At 34.4% G+C, this 15,024-nt stretch overlaps 2 protein-coding genes across 3 annotated transcripts; both read right to left on the reverse strand.

Moving 5' to 3' along the window:
• Positions 1-3,735: 3,735 nt before the first annotated feature.
• Positions 3,736-7,191, reverse strand: LOC109243149 (Werner Syndrome-like exonuclease). 2 transcript variants are annotated; one of them, XM_019410052.1, is made up of 6 exons: positions 6,846-7,191; positions 6,128-6,307; positions 5,068-5,198; positions 4,818-4,979; positions 4,240-4,350; positions 3,736-4,149 (listed from the first exon to the last, which is right to left on the reverse strand). In XM_019410052.1, exons 1-6 carry the CDS (start codon positions 7,135-7,137, stop codon positions 4,108-4,110), a joined length of 918 nt encoding a protein of 305 aa, XP_019265597.1. In that variant the 5' UTR covers positions 7,138-7,191; the 3' UTR covers positions 3,736-4,107. The 2 variants fall into 2 exon arrangements, with proteins under 2 accessions (XP_019265597.1, XP_019265596.1); XM_019410051.1 differs by having other exon boundaries at positions 6,128-6,310.
• Positions 7,192-10,311: 3,120 nt separating this feature from the next.
• LOC109243150 (pentatricopeptide repeat-containing protein At3g46870-like) lies at positions 10,312-14,888 on the reverse strand. The gene is made up of 3 exons (XM_019410053.1): positions 14,291-14,888; positions 12,249-12,639; positions 10,312-11,104 (listed from the first exon to the last, which is right to left on the reverse strand). Exons 1-2 carry the CDS (start codon positions 14,672-14,674, stop codon positions 12,250-12,252), a joined length of 774 nt encoding a protein of 257 aa, XP_019265598.1. The 5' UTR covers positions 14,675-14,888; the 3' UTR covers positions 10,312-11,104; position 12,249.
• Positions 14,889-15,024: the final 136 nt, after the last annotated feature.

Genomic DNA, 15,024 nt, shown 5'->3' on the forward strand with positions numbered 1-15,024 from the left:
ATTGTTTGCATCTCATTCATAATTTTCTCACGGAAACCTCCATATTCCTCTAATAATTTCCCGTGCATATCAAGAATGCGAACATCGTGTTCTACATCATCCAATTCGTTACTCCTGTCAAACTCACAAGAATTATTAGAATCAACATAAGAAGGGATTGGAGTAGGATAACAACACTTAGGACAATTATTCCAATTTCCATCACAAATAGTACATGATGGAGATGGTGCACATAACTCGGTATTTGGAATATTTTTACAATACTGCCACAAGTGGGGTCCTTTACAATATGGACAAGGATCACAAAAACAAGAATACTTACTATCCCACCACTTTTCGTTCAAAGATGCCATGTAAAAAAAACAAAAATATAATACTAACTACACTAGACTAAAATTAAAAACTTAAATAGATAAAAAGTAAAAATCTAATCTAGTAAAATAGTTAATTTCTAAGTCCCCGGCAACGGCGCCAAAAACTTGTTGCTCCCAAACACACACGCATGTATACGTGGTCGACAAGTAATATAGGATTGTAAGTCCAGATATCGTACCCACAGGGACTTGTGATTAACTATCAACTAAATTAAACCAAACAATTAATCTATTCAAGCGAATCCTAACGTATGAATATTTAACTAAAATTAAACTAGAGTAACAAATTAAGAGATCAAAGAAAATAAGTTGGCGAATTATAGAGACGAATTCAATATGAGTGAATATTCTAGAGCTATGGGTTAGCTAACAATCCCGTTGAGTTTTCTACCTAAATTGTCTAATTAATTTATCTAGTTTATTGATTGACGGGGTTAATATTGCTCGTAGCCTTCTCCCGAAATACAGCTCGCCTATTCAAGCTAACCTAACGCCTATATTCCTATGGAATTAGGATTAACAAGAACACATTTATAATTCCCGTATAATAACCAAGCAAGGCGATTAGGTATATTCCTATCCTAACCGCAAATCCGCTCCCCCTAAGAGTTAAGATCTTGCTCTACTCAATCTTATATGCAATCTAGAATTCCCTCTCCCGAGCTCAATCCTAGATGTAGATAGTATTCAATTGGTGATCAAGCAATCAAATAATTAAGAGCAAGATTGAATAAATAAACCAATATGATAAAATAATAAGAACAATTCAAGCTTCAAACTACAACGTTCATGTAGCACCCAAAACTCTAGAACTAATAAACTATGAGATTAAAGAAAGAGAAGAGAAGAAAAACTAGTTGAAAGCCTCCTCCTTGCCTCTTGCCTCTCTATTTCTCCCTCTAGACTATGAGAAACTTCATAAATTAACCTTGGGCGAGCTTGACTTTATATAGGTTAAGTGGGTTTCTCTCCAGATTTCCAATTTTGCCCCTGAATAACTCTTTTCCGGACTGGGAAACACGCGAGCTCGCGCGTGACTTCGCGCATAACTTCGCGCACCATTCTGCCTCAGCTCCCTAACACGCGCGACTTCGCGCATCTGCTCGNTTAGAAAGTTCATTAGGTTATGCTTGCATCAACTAGAGAGTGGGACCCTATGTTCAATAGCCTCTTGAAAGCATCACATAAGCTCCTCATCCTGCAATGTATACAATTCACAATTAGAGCCTATTTTTCATCAATTAACCATTATGACATTGGAATATAATCAAGCGGAAGCATAAACAATAGCTAAATCACCTAGATTTAACCTATTATCAATATTTCTTCAAATTTTTCATTTTTCAAAGGGAAAATACCTTAAAACCCCCTTAAACTTGATATGGATTATTAGTTACAGCCTTAAACTATTTGTGGTCTTAATTACCCCCCCTCAACTTGGCCTTTTGAGAGACATTACCCCCTGGACGCTGATGTGGAGAGTGTGGGTGCACTCGCCTGCCACGTGGATTTTTCTGTATATGTGGCATTTTATTGAAAAATAAAATAGATTTTTACCTTTTTAAGTATGTTACTTTTTTAGATAATTTTTTTCGAATACAATTTATAATAAAACTTGGATAGAACTACATTATTTAGGCCAAAATTTTTTATTTAGCTAAAAATAATAAAGTTTTAGTTAATTTGTTTTTTGAATTTGACCTGAAAATAAAGATTTATACAACTAAAATAAATAGTCAAGCCATCTAAAAAGCTATAAAAATACATAGTTTGAAATTAATTATTTTGGCTATAATTTTTTATACAGCTCTAAATTATGGTGCACTAAAAATATATTTTTTACAAATTTTACCTGAAAAGTAAAAATATACAGTTGAAATAAATAGTCATTCAATCAAAAGAAGAAATAAAAAAAGTGTATAATGCAAGTGATTCATTTTATTTCTCGCAATTGTACACTTTTTATTTCTTCTTTTGATGTAATGACTATTTATTTTAACTGTGTATTTTTGTAAAAAAGAATATATTTTTAGAGCACCATAATTTGGTGCTATATAAAAAATTATAGCCAAAAAAATTTAGCCTAAATAATGTAGTTCTATCCAAGTTTTTTTTATGAATTGCATTCAAAAGAACTTATCTAAAAAAGTAACATACTTAAAAAGGTAAAAATATATTTTATTTTTCAAAAATATATTTTANATTTTATTTTTCAAAAAATGCCACATATACAGAAAAATCCACGTGGCAGGCGAGTGCACCACACTCTTTGCCACATCAGCGTCCAGGGGGTAATGGTTCTCAAAAGGCCAATTTGAGGGGGTAATTAAGACCACGAATAGTTTAAGGCTGTAACTAATAATCCGAGTCAAGTTTAGGGGGTTTTAAAGTATTTTGCCTTTTTCAAATCCAAACATTGAATAATCTCGTGGTCATGCTCAACTGTGATCAAATAAACAAATCCATCATCTACAACCATTTTTCCCCCAAAGCCTTCGCACCGAGGTAACTTGCCAATCAGTTTCCACGAGTCAGTTTTAGTCGAAAATATTTGAACAAAATAGCATCGACGACGATATCATCAGAAAAGTTATTAGGCATTCTAACAGCTAAAAGATTTTGGGTTTGAGCTACTGTTTGTTTTGTTCGACAGAATTAACGACCTAAATAAAGGGTTTAATATAAGTGAAGCAAGCAAACTATTAACGCTGCTTTTTTTTCCTTTTTTTGGTAGAAGAAGGATTCTTAACATGTAACCTTTTTAATTCGTTTACCCAACTTTGTCATGTCGCTTATTTTTGCCTTTTCCTAGTGGGAATAGGATTTCAATTTTACCTTTTTTTATTCGATTGAGCCAATATTTCTTCTGTCATACCTGAAACATTTGCTGATTTTCTTTCGCAGCCTTGTCAATTTGCTTAAATAGTTTCCACCAATTCCAACATATAAACCAAGTTCCTTACTTCCTCATGCAAGTATATCTACTGCATTCGAGTATAATTCTAAAATACTAACAAATGAAGCGTTAAGAAAAAATTGCACTGGTATCTTAAATAAGGTTAAGAGTAGCACGGTTCAGTATTCAATAGAAGAACGAAATAATCATGAATATATCAATCACACATGACATATATAATATATGATAATGTATTCAAACTTCATGTGAGTACGTGAAGGGTTTTACGATGCTTATGCTCCAACTTCCTGCCATGGCAGGTGATGATCTACTCTTCTTCACTGATTGCTTACAAAATTGGGCAAAACAACAGCTTTAACGCCATAAGGTCGAGGACATCGATGAAACCATCGTAGGGCCTGCGTCTTTGACTGAATATAAGGCGAAGGGGCATAAGGGAAGAGATAACAACGGTAAAGCCATCAAAGGCGATACCTAGAGAAAGATTACTTATTTAAAAACAGGATTTGGTTTTAAAGTAAGTGTATCTCAACAAGAATTTATTACACTGCAATAATCTTTTAGATTGCTTCAATCTATTTTACAACAGCGGAATTACCGGGAGAACTTAAATTATCGCGAGGTTCTACAATTGTGATTCAGAAACAAAGACTAGCACAACAATGTGAGACATGGAATCTACCTACCTAGTTGAATTGGATGGTGCCATGGACAAAGCTTGACTGGACCGCACTTAAGATAAATGCAGCTCAGGCTGCATTTCTTCTCAACAACCTTAGTAACAAAGATCCTTTTCCAGCCAAGTGTCCGGAGTCTTCACGTTTTATTATCAACAATCTCCGGAAGGCTCTTCAGTGCCTGTTGTGGAAAAAGAGATTTATACCAACGAAGAGAGAAAGAAAGAACAGATTGTGAAATGATGATTAAACCATGATTTTTACTGCTGACCTGATACAAGTACCAGGAAACAAAGGCATCCGTAGCAGCATAATGTAGTTTTTCCTTAGATAACTCATTAGCCTCCCAATTTCCCAGCCTGATCTTACTTGGCTTCGGGAGCTGCAAGAAAAAGAAAATCTCTGTTGAATCTCACACTTAATTGCAAGAAAAGAAAGAATTCAAATTGAAGAAAAGAAAACTAGAAAGATCTACAGGGAGTAGCAGCATATCATAATTACTCCTAATATAGTAAGACAATTGTCTTTCCAGCAAGACTTTACACTCAAATATGCACATATGTCCAACTGATGAGGTAGCATTTCTATTTGGTTTCTTCTCTAAACAGTTGCAAGGTTGAAGTTCACTACACATACTTTAACAAGTCAACTAAGTAAAACTCAGTCTATCGATACAAAACAGACTCAGCAGCCCTCGAAAACTGGAAGAAAGCAATAAACCAATCCCCAGTTTACCCTCCGCCCTCTCCACCCCTCAGTTCAAGGATCTTAAACGGCAGCAAGGAAAAACATAAAATAAAGTAAAAATAGTACTAATAGATATGGTTGAAACAGAAACAAAAAGAAAACCTGCTTGGCAAGAAGCTTTTCAGTTAGTGATGCTAGACTCCACTTCTTGGGCTCTTCATCAAGCTTTTTGTTGGCGAGTTCAGAAAGATCTTCCAAAGTCTTTACAGATACATTGTGATCTAGGGAAACTTTGTAAGCATCATTTGCAATGCACACACCCACCTAATGATTAATTGGAACACTAAAAAGTTAAAAACACATATCCTATTATTGTTTGATAAATGTTCCTGAAAAATGAACAAGTGTCAACCTTCACAACTGTTGGATCCTCAAGAAGAGATTGCAGAGTTTGAGGGATTCCAGAGTGAATAATATGCAGAACGTAACAACTACCCATGTCGCCACATATCTGCATAACAGCAGCCTTCCCAGGTGCAACACCTGAAGAAAGAACAAAATAATTATTATGTAATGAGTGATACTAGGGTACAATTTCACAAATAAGGACAATGAAATGAAGTACAAAATCCAATTAATTTAGTATCTGACAAGCGAAACAAAAGGTCATGAGGAGTTATATGTGCCTTCTTATACTACAGAGCATGCTTAAGTAACAAAAGTATGAGACACAAGAAGTGAAGCCAAATAGGGAAAGAGTGATGCACAGCTCACCTATAAGAGCGGTATTTAGCATCCAATAGTTATTCTTTTTGAGCATAAAAAAGAATAATCTATCAATCAAATATTTTGGCAGAAATAAATATAGAGAAAATAAATCTTCCTAATCACCATGAGCTACGTAGGATTCTTGGTAGATATCCTACTTAAGATGCAGATGTAATCACTAAGGTCCAATGAATTGTCTGTTTTCTAAAAGCATCTTTGTCATCAGCATTTTTTGGATGTACTTTTCATGGTAACCCTGGAAACCAAGAATCTTAGCTATCAAATTCTATACACTCTCATTTCTCCAAGCAGATGACAATTGATAAAGTGACATGGATATTGAGGATTCAAATATCCAGCGCCAACTAGCTTCGATAGAAGCATAGTAGTTATCATTGTCGTTGTAGACAACAGCAGATCAAGTGAAATCCATAAAATCACGTGATGAACCATCAAAATTCATTAGGTGTCATAACAAACTTTATAATCTTTTGAACCAGTAGGGATGGTACTTCAGGAAAAAAAACTCACAAGCTATAACTTAAACATGACAGTCAAAAAATGACACATTCCATTTAACACCACCTCAAGCTTAGTATAAATAAATTCAAAAGCTAATACATTGAAAGACTGATAGAACTCAAGAATTCCCATTGTAGTTTGCAAAGTTCAGACTGAAGTCAAACTATTAACATTGAACTGACCTTTTCTAAAACTGGGCCTCCATTCAATGTCAAATCCAAGAGCAACATGCCCTTCTTTCCTCTTCTTTTCCTCAACAAATTTTAACAGCTCTACTGCAGATTTCTCCACTTCTTTATTAGTTCTGCTATATATAACACGTCCTTTAAATGATATTTCCGGGTATTGCATCACTATCTTAGCTGCTACATCACAAACAAAAAATAAACAAAGGAAACTTGGACATTAAATCCTTATTTAAAATTTAACAACCATCTTTAATACACAACAGTAACCACCGTTATTAATTTCCCCCAAACTTAACAGAATTTCACCATGAGATCCTAAACTTTGGAGCAATAACCGTATGCCAAACTGATTACCATGTGCTACAATAGGAATAGCATTAGTTCCATATAAATCATCCCATTAAGGGTTAAATAGATTTTTCTAAAGTTTAAATTATTTCTATATATAGAAATATGTCATTCTTTATTATACATACTAAAAATGAAGAGCGTATATTCACCGTCATTGTAAGAAATTTTGTAACACTACATCAGGTCACTCAAAGGATATCTACAAATCCGACATCTTACAATTATAGTGTATATCATATTACATTCTACTAAATTTGTACTAACTCAAATTAGAACATGATTTTTTTTTTATTTTCAACCAAAAATAATTACTCCTGAAAAACATTTAATTACAATGAAAGGAAAAAGAAAAAGCTGTTACCTTGAGTAGAAGAACGAAAGGAGTAACTACACTGAGACCGACTTCTAGTACAAGGAGACAAAGACGACATCGAATTAGAAGCTTCATTTTGGAAGTTAAAAACAAAAAGCGATTCCGGCAATCTCCGTCGACTTTTCCGACGATATTCGTCGCCATCGCCGGCGGAGGATGAGTCGTCGGAATTCTGAAGCCTTCTAGTAGCTGATTGAAACGCGATATCGATTTCTTGGAGTTCTTCTTCTGTAAAAGGTCGATCCCAATCGTTTGATTCGCTAGAAACTGGAGTTTCCATTTTTTTTGCTAAGAAGAGTAAATAAGAATTTTCTTTACAGCTAAAATAGCGGGCATGTTTGAGCTTTTGATTTTTATATTTCTTATAATTATATTATCCTCCCTTGTTGTTTTGTTATGGTTTGATTGACTACCCAATATAACTTTAAAATTACACTTTCCGCCCTAGACTCTAGTGTTAAGAATTTCAAATTTTTCTTGTGTATTAGAATGAAATAGATCAAAATTGAACAAAATTGGGTGTTAAAGATTCATATAATCAAGCTTAATTAGCTTGGGATTTGCTGTAGTTATTATTGTGCACTTACTCTACCTTTGTATTTTAAAGAATGAACATCGATTTTAACTTACTCGTAATGTAATCGGAAATTTCCAGCTCATAAGTTGGAAAGTACTTTCGAAATTATAAACATACCGAAAAGGTATATAAAGAATACATTTGACTAGAGTTTTGCAATTGATAGCAGAAAAAAGTACAAACAACATTACAAGTATAACTCAGTACTATAAAAATAAAAAAAGTTCACTATATACATAATCAATAAATTGTACCATAACTATTTGAGGCAAATTTTGACACATTAGACAATAATAACCTTTCTCTCTGGAAGAGAAAAAAACTATTCTAACTCTTACAACAACAACAATAATTTGTACTATACGCTTCAATTTGGAGCAGATTGAGGTCGACTATATAAATCTTCACTGATCATCTGCTCCATTCAAGTTCATAATCTCAAACCAATATTATAGTACAAAATATATATTTATTATTGTATGTCAAATTATATATGACATACTTTTTACATTTGAGACAACAAACAATTGTTGAATCACACACATAATAAATTTTCAACAGCTTTAAGAATATCTAAAGGAATATGAATAAACTTAACTAAAGCATTACGTGCATTAGCCACCTCTGCAATATGATTATCAACATAATCTTCAACATCAACAGAATTAGCAGTTCTCATTGCCTTAAGACGAGGATAACAAACTTCAAAATCTGTTATGGCAGTTGTATAGTACTTAATCGCGTCGTTAAACGCGCCATTAACAGTAGAATCAACAGCGTCATTAATTAACTCTATCGCGGGTATGAAATGGTCGTTGCAATCGCTTAAAGCTTGTTGTGTATCGGACGATAATTGTGCGCTATTATTCAAAAGTTTCAATCTCACTGTAATTGACACATTTGTTGCCTCTTGTTCGATTTTTTTGAGTGCTAAAAATGCTATTGTTTTTAAATCGGCTTTTTGAAGAGAATCGAGGTCTGATTTAGATCTATCTGTTTGAATCCACGAAATACATTCGTTATCGTTATTACATGCTTTGATAAGATTTGGTGGAGGAATTTGTAAAGGTAGAATTTGAATTCTTCCTTTGACAATAGGTAATTGAAAGGTGAGACTTAGGCAAAGGAAAAAGGCTAAAGGAATTAATTTGACAAGAAAAGAATTTGACCTCCTTGACATTGAGAAGGAGATCAAGGAGATCAAAGCCATCATTAGTTTTCTTTTCTTTTTCTTGTTTTCTTTCTTTTCTTTTTTCTATATTTTTTCTTCCTTTTTTCAAATTTACTTGAGTATTATCATTATCTTCTTGTTTTCTCTCTTTTATAAGAAAAATAGTATTGATAGTTGAAAAAGATTGGTAGAGATAAATGATCTCTCTACCACCCATTATGAAGTGGTTTGAAACTTTTTGAGGGTCTAATTCATTCCCTTTTCTTGTTATAAAAATGAACTAATTATAATTGAAGGATTGTGTTGTATCCATGTATAGTTAGTATAATGACCATTCATTTTGTTAAGATTACTTACTTTTAGGGGTGTGCATTCGATTTATCGATTCGATTTTGACCCTTATCGATAATTACTTATCGATTATCGATTTGTACATATGCTTATCGTTATCGTTTCAATAAGGTTTCGATTTTTTCGATTTCGATTTCGATTTATCGATTTTTGGGGTTTATCGATTCAGTTATCGATTACACCAATAAGAAAATTTGCAGGATTCCACGGAAAGTATATCGCTATAAACACGCCTAACTAATATGGACCAAAAGAATCTAAAATAAGACGAACACCGTTTATAACATAAAAATTGTGTCAACAAGCACATGCAACGAAACTAAAGTAAGGGATCAAATGTATGCCACCAACACTCCAACGGTATAAAAAAAAAATACATCATCACGGCTAACTATTTTCCATTAATTTGACTTCATTCCCTTGAGCTTTAAATATGATCATTCCTTAAATGTGGTAGATGAAATAATAGGGTTAGGGACTTAGGGTAAAGGAAAGGATATTATAGAATAAGGGTAAAAAAAAAATTAAAAAAAAATTTAAAAAAATTAAATTTTTTTTTTTTAGTATTTCTTATCGGTTTATCGATAAAACGATAACCGAAGAGGACAAAATCGAAATCGATAACTCGATAAGGAAAATTTCAAAATCGAAATCGAAATCGATAAATCGATATCGATAAACCGATAACAAATAATCGATTCGATTTATCGATAAATCGATTCGAATGCACACCCCTACTTACTTTAGGGAAAGATGTAAAGAAAAGCTTAATATTTCTTACAATTGCGTTGGTTATAGTCTAAAGGGTTGCTATTTAGGAATTAGCCCGTGCACCCTAAATTTCAGTTTTTGAGTTTAACTTTTCAGGGCAAAAATATTCTAAACTGTCCCGAAATTGAGATTTTTAGTTTAAAATTTCACGACAAAATAAGTATTAGCTAATATCTAAATATTATCACCGAGAATGGCTATTTGTGCATTTGCCCCTCACAACAACTAGCAAAATTACAAAAAGTAAACAAAATCTGAACATAATAGATTATAGTCTTAATTATTATCTTTACCTATTCAAGATATAACAAATTCCTCTATCTCTATGTTATCGATTAATTTACCTATAAATTCATCGAAGTATTCAATGTATAGTCGAGTGTCTATTAGGGAGCGAAGGCCTGGGCACCTCAACGACAGTGACACGTGAATAACTCTGTCCACTAAGGCTTGGACAGATAAGAAACAATCATTTAGCATTTTATCTCTTTTTTGGGTTCAAAAATTTATTTCCCATAGTTTTCACCCACTTCATTGACCGCTATGTCATAATTTAGAGTCTCTAATAAACTGGATTTTGAGAATTGAGATACAAAATGCAATAAGTAGAACTATAGGTAGTTGACTAGTTTCTATGTCTATAGTCTTGTAACCAAATGTAACATCAATCAACACTTTTAACCCTCAAAATGTCATAAGCACCTTACAGACTATGTTGATAACAACCAATAACTCACGAAAGATAACAAGTCATATTATTGAGCTAGCTATAGAATAAAAGGGCAACCAGCTGCACTAAGCTTCCGTTATGCGCGGGGTCCGGGGAAGAGCCGGATCACAAAGGTCTATCGTACACAGCCTTACCATGCATCTCTGTAATAGGATGTTTCCACAGTTCGAACATGTCCCCTCCTGGTCACATGACAGCTTTACCAGTTACGGAATAGTAACTTAAAGCTGAACAAGTTCCCCAAGAGGTAAAAAGGAAAACTCTGTTTGGTGAGAAGTTAATTTATTTCCCAAGTTCACACCAGTACCAAGTAGCAGCCAAATAAGTAGCAGCCAAATAAGCAGCAGCAAACTCCTAGTCCAAACGGCTAAGGGGTAAGATAAACATCACGTCTGATCTAGCAACAAAACCATAAGAACTACTCATTCTTATGGTATTTCCGCCGCCAAGGATAGCAGAGAAACACCGTTACTCACTCTCAGCATGTCATCAAAAGGAGGATATACCTTTCGAACGAGCTAATAGCATTTGTGTACTATAAGATATCAAGGTAGAAGAAGCTTCTTAGAACTGGATATCACGCGTATCTCCACTAATAAATATTTCCGCAGCAGCAAAGACAACTGTATGGCTCTGTTCTTCAAAGCCTGAGACCAAAATATACAGTCGCATATAATTCAAGCAAAAGAAGCTAATATAAAATAATAGCTTAAATGAAGAAAATGGATAAAATAACATGATATAATAAAAGAATCTTTGCTTTGCCTTTTCCAAAAATGCTAACAGCATCAAGCAATTTAATAGAAGAGTTGAAGAATGAAAGAGTTATAACGGAGATAATGATGTGTGCTAAAATAACAACATAGTTCCCTATTTTCGAATATTGTCTAGATTGCATGGTAAGAAGGCGTATGTTGAGAAGAAAATTAATAGTAACGTATAGGCAGGTGCAGATCCAGGAAAACTCAATGGCTTTAGTCTTACAGGTTTTTAGCACTGAATTCATTGTATATTTGAAATTCTGGGTTCATAAATTCATATTTATAGTAATTTTAGCAGTTTTCACAATATGCTAATGTTGCGTGTCAAAAAATACTGGGTTCGGTTGAACCCATAAAACCTATGCTACATCCCCCAAGGGCGTATAGGCAAAAGATAGAGCTAAGAATGTCCACCTAACTCCTGAGCATCTTTGCCATTTGGCGTAAAGAAATTCTATACGATGAAAAACACTTCACAATGAGCATAACATCATACAACTTAATCGGCGTGAAATGTAATCGTTCCTAGAGTCCTAAGCATCAAGCCCAAGTACAATAAGATTATGCAACTATGCAAAGGCTTATGCAAAAAACATACGTAATATATTTGGTTAAAAAAAGAAAGGTGAAAAGAACGAAGTCCATTTAAATTCTCATATGAGTTGAGTCCTTAGAGATAATGAGTAGATGAGAATCATAAGTTCTCCAAATTGCCCTGCTCCGCCACTTTTATAGGCCTCACTGCAGCAACAAGCCTCAATCCTGAACAGAAAATAACATTGATATTTGTGCTTAACTTTTTCAATTGCTTTAGCTTAACTGAAATAGCTTTACTAGTTCATTCTAAATACAAGCTAGGCATTAAGAAAATAATTATCTTTCGGTAAGTATTATGAGAAGTAATTATCCAACAAGCTTAATATGTTACAGCTTCTAAAGCAGTCGATGCAAGAGCTATTAGGAAGTCATTCTCTGACCAACAAGGAACCTAGTATGAAACAAGTTCACGCAAAATACAGAGCATACGAACCTCAACGTAATCCAAAAATCTCTTCCGGAGGATCATATATATGCCGATCAGGAAAAATCTCCTCAAAGTCTTGCTTAACTCTGTTCCTTAATAGGGGATGTGGCAAAAGTCCCTTCAATAAAATCCTGAAAGGCAGCTCCTCGGGCGGATACGGAGACTTTTTCATATCCTCGAAAATGTTCATAGCATCTGCAGGAGATCCGTCTCTCAAGAAGCCCCGAATAACTTCAGTGAATGTCTGACAATCGGGAAATAGATCTTCCTTTCTCATGCTCTCCCATAACTTCATTGCATCATCCATCTTTCTCCGTCTAGCCAATGCTATGATCAGGTCCTTGTAAAGATAAACATCGGGTTGGTACCAGTCCTGTTTCTGAATCACCCAAAACACCTATACATACAAACAATTAGTTGTTTGTGCTAATGCCATTCCATATACCAACCGAAGCATAAAAAGGAAATGCATACTCTTCCCCATGAAGTAAGTAATTTTATTCATAAAAAGATTTCTCATATAGAAGCAGTAAATCAAAAAGTAAAGAATCTACAAAAGAGTACGAGTCTCTACAATCGATAACACCTCTTCTTTACAAGCTAGAAACTCAAGGGTGCAGCAAAAAGAAACTATGTATGAGAAGCTATTCCTCAAACAAGGGTCAAATGAAAAGTGCCTCTTCCACTGTACCGGACATCATCATTGTAGCCCGAACAAATTCAATATCTCCCACCACAAGCGAGTTTCCACCTGATAATGTAGGAGGAGGTAACCCATATTTTTATACGAACATTTGATCATAAAGCACAGAGTAGCATATGTAATCCTCTGTTTTTCCCAAATTCTCAGTGTCAAGATCACTTTACTCTCTTTTTTTTCAAAATAGAAGTTCTATTTACAAATGTCCATTGCAGCACAGAGCATTAAAAGAATTAAGTCTACATCTACATAAAATTCAATTCCAAATTAACGTAGAAGGACAACTTCACAATCAAACTTCTCATAAAGTCACGGAAAACTAATTATCCAACTCTATCATTTATGATATAATTTAAGCAACTTCTCCTATGTCTCGTGACCATAATTATCGGTACCAAAAGCACTTTACTGCAGCATCTGCCTTACAAGTGAACTGTACAAATTTTATCGCGTCCAAGTAAAATTGGGAATCTAGATGAATGGTAACATTACCATTAGTCATGAGGATCTGGAATATCACACATTAATTTACCAAAACAAAGACTCAACAACGAAAAGAAAGATCGATTCTTTGGGAGCCTTCCTTTCTTCAAACAAACGAAAAAGAGATAGAATCAGGCCGATTCCCGAAATGCCTTTCTAGATATTCCTCAGTGTCCCAACTATCACTACAGCTGGATGGAGCATATATTTAATGTTCAACTGAACCCAGTATTTATATGTAATAAACCAATAAACGTTCCACAAATATTAAGTTCTAAATCGATAATTCAAGAGTGCAACAAAATCCAGTGCTAAGAAGCCTTAAAGGTTGAATCTTTCAGGTTTATTCGAGGAACTTGAGACCATTTTAACCCTCCCACAATAACTAGACATTAAAAGGGCACAAAGAAAGACTACACTTCCTCTACTACTAAATAAAGGGCAGCCGAGTGCACTAAGCTACCGCTACGCGTAGGGTCCGGGGAAGGGCCGGACCACAAGGTTCTATTGTACGCATCCTTACCCTGCATTTCTGTAAGAAGCTGTTTCCACGGCTCGAACCCGTGACCTCCTGGTCACATTGAGTCAACTTTATACAACAATAAAACTACTGAAACAACAATAACAACAACAACAACAACTACAACTAAGTTCCAAACAAGTTGGGGTCGGCCATATGAATCCTAGCTTTTCCATTTTAAGCTCAAACTCATGTTATCATCATGCAAAAACTACTGAAACAGAAATGACAAATGTTTATAGTAGAACATAATAAAATTTGTGCAATTCTTGTTTTCTATTTCACTAACTTCCTCATATGAACAAAGCTAAAAAGCCACCATAAATTTGCAGTAAAAAATCTAACCTTAACAGCAAGAGAGACCTCTTCTTGTCTTTCAAGTTCATTAAGGACAGCAATCAAGTCCATTTTTAAAAGCCTAAGTACATGTGTTTTAACAAACTTATCAAGCTTCTCTTCATCATCTTTGAATCTTTTTAACCCAAGTATCACAAATATTGCTTCTTTTCCTATTAACTTTTTACCCCTCCAAAGTGGTCCTCTTGGTCTTCCATCATGGTAAAACCTCACATCCCCTAAGAAACTTCTAGAAAACTGTGGGACCCATGTTGTGGAACAAGAATAAGAAGCTAAGTTTGAAGAGATTTTTGGTAATGGAGAAACAACTGAAAGGTGTTTAACGAGTAATAAAGATGAGATTTTTAGTCTTGAAATTGCTCTAGTTGACATTTTTGAGAAATGGGTATTGAAGGGGAGAGTGTGTAGGTGAGGGTGGGGATGGGGCTGGTGGCGGTGGCGGTGACGGTGGTGCTCCGGCGGAAGGGTTTAAGGGGTTGGTACTAGGGTTGAGAACTTCCGATTATTAACTTAAATTGGAAAGAACAGTAGGAGTGAAAAATGATCAATTTGCGAAAATATGACCAAATTGCAAAAATGACCAATTTAAGATGCTGTCACTATTTTGCAAAAAGGCAAAATATACTATTTGGCTTTTAAAGTGGTCGAGAATTACATTGAACTTTCCAAAGCAAATTATTACTAGTAGTATATCGTTTACATTTTTCTTTTTAAATAAAAGA

The sequence above is a fragment of the Nicotiana attenuata genome, unplaced genomic scaffold (genome assembly GCF_001879085.1).
Source record: "Nicotiana attenuata strain UT unplaced genomic scaffold, NIATTr2, whole genome shotgun sequence".
Lineage (NCBI taxonomy): Eukaryota > Viridiplantae > Streptophyta > Magnoliopsida > Solanales > Solanaceae > Nicotiana > Nicotiana attenuata.

Coding starts and splice junctions, on each gene's coding strand:
- LOC109243149 (XM_019410051.1), bottom strand. CDS start 7,137: ATGGAAACTCCAGTTTCTAGCGAATCAAACGATTGGGATCGACCTTTT. Junction 4,980..5,067: donor AGGATCCAACAGTTGTGAAG/GTTGACACTTGT, acceptor ATTAATCATTAG/GTGGGTGTGTGCATTGCAAA. Junction 4,150..4,239: donor TTTCCTGGTACTTGTATCAG/GTCAGCAGTAAA, acceptor TTTCCACAACAG/GCACTGAAGAGCCTTCCGGA.
- LOC109243150 (XM_019410053.1), bottom strand. CDS start 14,674: ATGTCAACTAGAGCAATTTCAAGACTAAAAATCTCATCTTTATTACTC. Junction 12,640..14,290: donor AGGTCTCTCTTGCTGTTAAG/GTTAGATTTTTT, acceptor TTGTATGTATAG/GTGTTTTGGGTGATTCAGAA.